This window comes from Nanorana parkeri, unplaced genomic scaffold (assembly GCF_000935625.1).
Source record: "Nanorana parkeri isolate BGI_ZX_2015 unplaced genomic scaffold, ASM93562v1 scaffold3830, whole genome shotgun sequence".
NCBI lineage: Eukaryota > Metazoa > Chordata > Amphibia > Anura > Dicroglossidae > Nanorana > Nanorana parkeri.
The window spans coordinates 25971-31245 of NW_017310098.1; the positions used below are offsets into that span (position 1 = coordinate 25971).

Below are 5275 nucleotides of genomic sequence, written 5' to 3' on the forward strand. Positions count from 1 at the left end.
TGATGAAGCAGCTTAATCAGCTTCTCACCGGCATCTGTAACCGGAGAGTGACACTGAATGCCGGAAGTGATGTAATATACATCACTTCCTGCATTCGGGGACCGAGAAGAGATCAAAGGGAGATTGTGTACTGATCTCCACTGACAGCGTCACTGTGCTGCACAGCCCCCCCAGGCACAACAGGTCTCAGGACCGGCAGCGGAGGTACGGGGGGCGCAAACCCGCAGCTAGTACAAGTCGTCTCTAGAGACGCCCGATCGCTTGGATGTAAAAAGCCATCGCTGGCTGTTTACATGCGGACAGTTTCCCCACTCGTGTGCGCGCTGGGCACCACGCACAAGCTTGGGAGAGGCATGACGTCTTAAGACGCCCTCCCGCTCCTATAAGGCTCCCGTTCGGCCATTCAGGAACGGCCATGGACAAGAGGTGGTTAAAACCTAACTCCAGTTTTCTTTTGGCTTAACTCTTTGGTAAAGAGTTTAGACCTTCGCTTCCAGATAAACTATACAACAGAACTCAGACTTTTATACTAAAGCTAAAATCATTATTTAAGGTTAAAATGATAAAAATCATACCATGAATGACTTGTATATTGACAACGTTTATTTTGTACACATTTAGGTATTTCTACACAATTTGTTTTTAACTATTATATTTTTATTGAAAAGCATAAGGATGACAGTCATATAAAACCATACTTTGTACAGGTTCACATATATTGCATAGAGTATAGCAGTACAGAGTTATTGCTAAATTTCTGACAATATATTGAGTGCTAATCAAAAAACTCTAAGGAGGCACAACAAATGAGCCAGAAATGGGGTCCCTTGATTGCTTTCGGGGGAATAGTTGTTGGGATAGCAAACAAGATAGGCAAATGCGGAATGTTTAGAGTGTGGCTTCCCGCTGGGGAAAGAAGAGGCTTCCCGTTGGCAAGTGCAAGGGGGATCCCGCCATCAAGGTGGGCTGCAATGCATCCCAAAATCGATGAGGTAGGATGCTGTGAAAAGGGGTGTGGGGGGGGGGAGATAGGGGGAAGGAAGGGGAAAGGGAAGAAGAGAATGAGTTGAGGGGGAGGGGGAAGTCAGGCGGATCACTAGAGACCAGTCAACGTTCAGATGGTCATTGCGTGTACCCATCATAGGAGTAGTTGACGGTGGGCGCCAGATGGCGCATTTGCCTCCGACCAGCATGACCAAATATTCTCAAATTTGTGCATGGAGAGTTCGTTTTGGGCCGTCCTTTTCTCATGAAACATTATCCAGTTGACATGCCTCTTAACATTAGAGATACTTAGTCTGTTAGTTAACCATGATTTCGCTATTTCTCTTTTCGCAGCTGCTAGGATGTGGAGGGATAGTTTGAATGCCGTTCTGGAGAGGCCCTCGGATTTGTAGTTAAGTAACGCGAATGTGGGGTCTTTGGTGATGGGCCTGTGCAGTAGCGATGAGAGTAGGGAGAACATTTTGTCCCAGAAGGTGGAGGCAGTCGGGCACTGCCACCATATGTGGAGGAAGGTACCCTGCTCAGGGCATCCCCGGAAACAGAGCGGCGTGGTGGTTGGGTAAAACCTGGCAACCCTCGCTGGCACCAAGTACCAGATTTCTACACAATTGTATCCCTCAATCAACTTTTTTAACATTTTTGCAATTTAACCATCTTTTAAAAACTTTTTAGCCAGTTCAAATAATTATTGTGGCTTCAATACCCCAAAAAAATTCCAGCACAAGGGGCGAAGGGGGTACTTCACAGTAAGATCAGTTAAGGTCTGGAACTCACTGCCACAGGCGGTGATTTCAGCAAATAATGTGGAATTGTTCAAGAAACTTTTGGACGATTTCTTAAAGGACCGTAATATACAGGGGTACAGGTAATATACAGGGGTACAGGTACTCCTAGAATGAGATCCTAATAGGTTGGACTTGATGGACTAATGTCTTTATTCAACCTCAAATACTATGTAACTATGTAATCCCAATTATGTCTATATGGGAAAAGAAAAAAGGTTGATTAAAAATGTTTATGCATGAAAATAAAATGATGTAAATTAATACCAAAATATTAGGAGTCAGCTGTATCCGTGAGACTTTGAACCCCTAAAATGAGTCCTGTTTGGCCTTTCCAGACATTGGTGCTCATCTGTTATAGTCTCCTTTGCACAATGTCTCTCATGAACCTTCTGGTTGGAGTGCGGGAGAGACAGGTTTATAAAAGACTTGTTACATTTGCAGATTTTGGCTTCTCTCCTGTGTGAAGCTTTAAAGCTAGATCAGAGATATTCTACAACTAAAATATTTATGATTTTGATGAATAGGACTTCTCCCCGCTGTGTATAACTTCATGTCGCTTACGAATTGGTGTCTGAAAAATCCTTGTTACGTTCTCCATGTGGCTTTTCTCTTATGTGAAATCTCTGGTGTGGCGTAGGATGTGACCTATGTGAGACGCATTTGTCACATTCTGAAATTATATTTGTTTTTCTCCTGTGTGAATTTTTGGGTGGTAACAAGAATAATCATGTGAGAGAAGATCTTGTTACATTTTAAACATTAACCTCCCTGGCGGTATTCCCGAGTGTAGCTCGGGGTTACTTTTCCATACCATAAGCGTTAACCCCGAACTACACTCGTGAATGCCGCATAGCAATTACTTACCTTGGCCGTCGAGCCGCGCTGTGTTCTCCGGCCGATGCCGGCATCCGTCTTCCGTCCCTTGCGAGTGTACGCATTGCAGGGGGCGGAACCGGCGGCAAAGATGAAATTTTTTTGAAAAATAGACCGAAAAAAAAAAAAAATCATAACCCTAGGGAGGATAATAAGGTTTATCTCCTGTGTGAAACATTTAGTGTTTGGTAAAATAACTAATATGTGAGAAGCACTTGCCACATTCTTAACATTTAAATGTTTTCTCTCCTGTGTGAATCTTCTGGTGATTAGTAAGAGAAGCATTTTTTGAGAAACACTTGCCACATTCTGAACACTTAAATGGTTTCTCTCCCGTGTGAATTCTCCGATGTGTGACAAGATGACTGCTTTCTCTGAAGGATTTACCACATTCTAAACATTTATATGGTTTCTCTCCTGTGTGAATTCTCTGATGTATGATAAGATTACCCTTTTCTGAGAAGGGCTTGCCACAGTCTAAACATTTATATGGTTTCTCTCCTGTGTGTGTTCTCTGATGTACGACAAGATGATTGCTTTCTCTGTAGGATTTACCACATTCTAAACATTTATATGGTTTCTCTCCTGTGTGAATTCTCTGATGTATGATAAGATTACCCTTTTCTGAGAAGGACTTGCCACATTCTGAACATTTATATGGTTTCTCTCCTGTGTGAATTCTCTGATGTATGATAAGATTACACCTTTGTGAGAAGGACTTGCCACATTCTGAACAATTCATTGATTTTTGTCCGGAGTGACTCTTGAGGTGTTGACAAAGACTAGAACTACTTGAGAAGCACTTGCCACATTCTGGACATATAAAAGGTTTCTCTCCTGTGTGGATCCTCTGGTGATTAGTGAGAGAAGCATTTTTTGAGAAACACTTGCCACATTCTGAACATTTAAATGGCTTCTCTGCTCGAATCTTCTGGTGTATAGCAGGATGACATTTCTCAGAGAAGCATTTGTCGCATTCCAAACACCTAATTGGTTTCTCTTCAATGTTAATCTCCTGGTCTTTTTTAGGATTGTGACTTGCGAAGAAGGACTGGTCACATTCTGAACATTTCAGTGGTTTCTCTTCTGTGTGAATCCTCTGGTGTTGTGTAAGATGGGAACTTTGTGAGAAGCACAGGTCACATTCTGAACATTTAAATGGTTTCTCTCCAGTATGAATCCTCTGGTGTACAGCAAGATGAGACCTTTCTGAGAAACACCTGCCACATTCTGAACAATAAAATGGCTTCTCCCCTGTGTGAGTCTTCTGGTGCATAGCAAGAAGATACTTCCGAGGGAAGCATTTGCAACATTCCAAACACCTAAATGGTTTCTCTTCAGTGTGAATCTTCTGGTGTATATGAAGACTATAACGTGCTGAGAAGCACTTGTCACATTGTGAACATTTGAATGGTTTATCTCCTGTGTGAGTCTTCTTATGTTTAGTAAGATTAGAACTTTGTGAGAAGCACTTGTCACATTCTGAACATTTGAATGGTTTCTCTCCTGTGTGAGTCCGCTTATGGTGAGTAAGACAAGAACTTTGTGCGAAGCTCATATCACATTCTGAACATTTAAAAGGTTTCTCTCCAGTGTGGATCCTCATGTGTGAAGTAAGATTAGATCTATGTGTGAAGCACTGGTCACATTCTGAACATTTAAATGGCTTCTCTCCAGTGTGCATCCTAAAATGAACAATTAGTTGTGACTTTTTTGAAAAACCTTTTTGGCACTCATAGCACTCATATGGTTTCTCTACAACTTTCGCCATCTTGTGATAATGAAGATCTGTTTAGCTTTTTTCACGGTAGGTGTTGAATAGCCAATTGAGCTAATTAATGTACCTGTATGAGAAATAAATACAAATGTTTACACAGAATCTTATGATTAACAACAGGCTGACATCAGAATGTGTTTTAAGATTTTTAATTGAATCACTTCCTCAACACCCACAGCATAAAAAGAAATAGAGCACTCTGAATAGTGCAGATAAAACTACTTATATATCAACCAAATGAATTTCCATAGAAGTGACTAGATCAGGACATATCACCAAGAATATCTTCCAATGGAACCTCAGCAGGGCCGGTGCTAGGATTCTTGCCTACACAGGCAAGGTGCATTTTTGTGCCCCCCCTCCCCTCCCTCCCTGACCCCTGGTAAAAACAGGGCATTTTGACAAGTACTTGTCAAAATGCCCTGTTTTTTCCGCCCTCACCCTGCAGCGCCCTCAGGCGGCCGCCTGACTTGCCTTGCGGTAGCGCTGGGCCTGAACCTCAGGTCACACAGCACTGAAGTTTGCAAACTCTTACAAAATGGCCGGCAGTAGGAGAGGAGACAAGCCAGTTGGGAAACCATGCTGTAAAGTCTGGGAGATGCCTTAGCAATGTAAACCACAAAAGCATTCCAACCTGGTGAAAAGAAAGGGGACTGCCACTGTAATCTTGGTGAACATGTACCTTCACTACACTGACATGTTCCACGGCTGCGCTCCATCAGAGTTACTTATAAATGGGCAAAGCCCTTAAAGCCCATTTCCACCTTTGCGGAGGCATTTGTAAAAACAAAAATGCCAGCAATGTACACTGAGTGTGCACTTTACCAGTGACTAC

At 42.5% G+C, this 5275-nt stretch overlaps 1 protein-coding gene across 1 annotated transcript; it reads right to left on the bottom strand.

The window, feature by feature from the left end:
- Positions 1-2889: 2889 nt before the first annotated feature.
- Positions 2890-4347, bottom strand: LOC108803526 (zinc finger protein 665-like). The gene is made up of 2 exons (XM_018575361.1): positions 3732-4347; positions 2890-3584 (listed from the first exon to the last, which is right to left on the bottom strand). Exons 1-2 carry the CDS (start codon positions 4345-4347, stop codon positions 2890-2892), a joined length of 1311 nt encoding a protein of 436 aa, XP_018430863.1.
- Positions 4348-5275: the final 928 nt, after the last annotated feature.

Excerpts from the sequence above, each read along its gene's own strand:
- LOC108803526 (XM_018575361.1), bottom strand. The coding sequence starts at position 4,347 with ATGCACACTGGAGAGAAGCCATTTAAATGTTCAGAATGTGACCAGTGC. Across the intron at positions 3,585-3,731 it reads AGAAGAGAAACCACTGAAAT|CAGAGAAGCCATTTAAATGT; the intron begins GTTCAGAATGTG and ends AGAAGATTCGAG.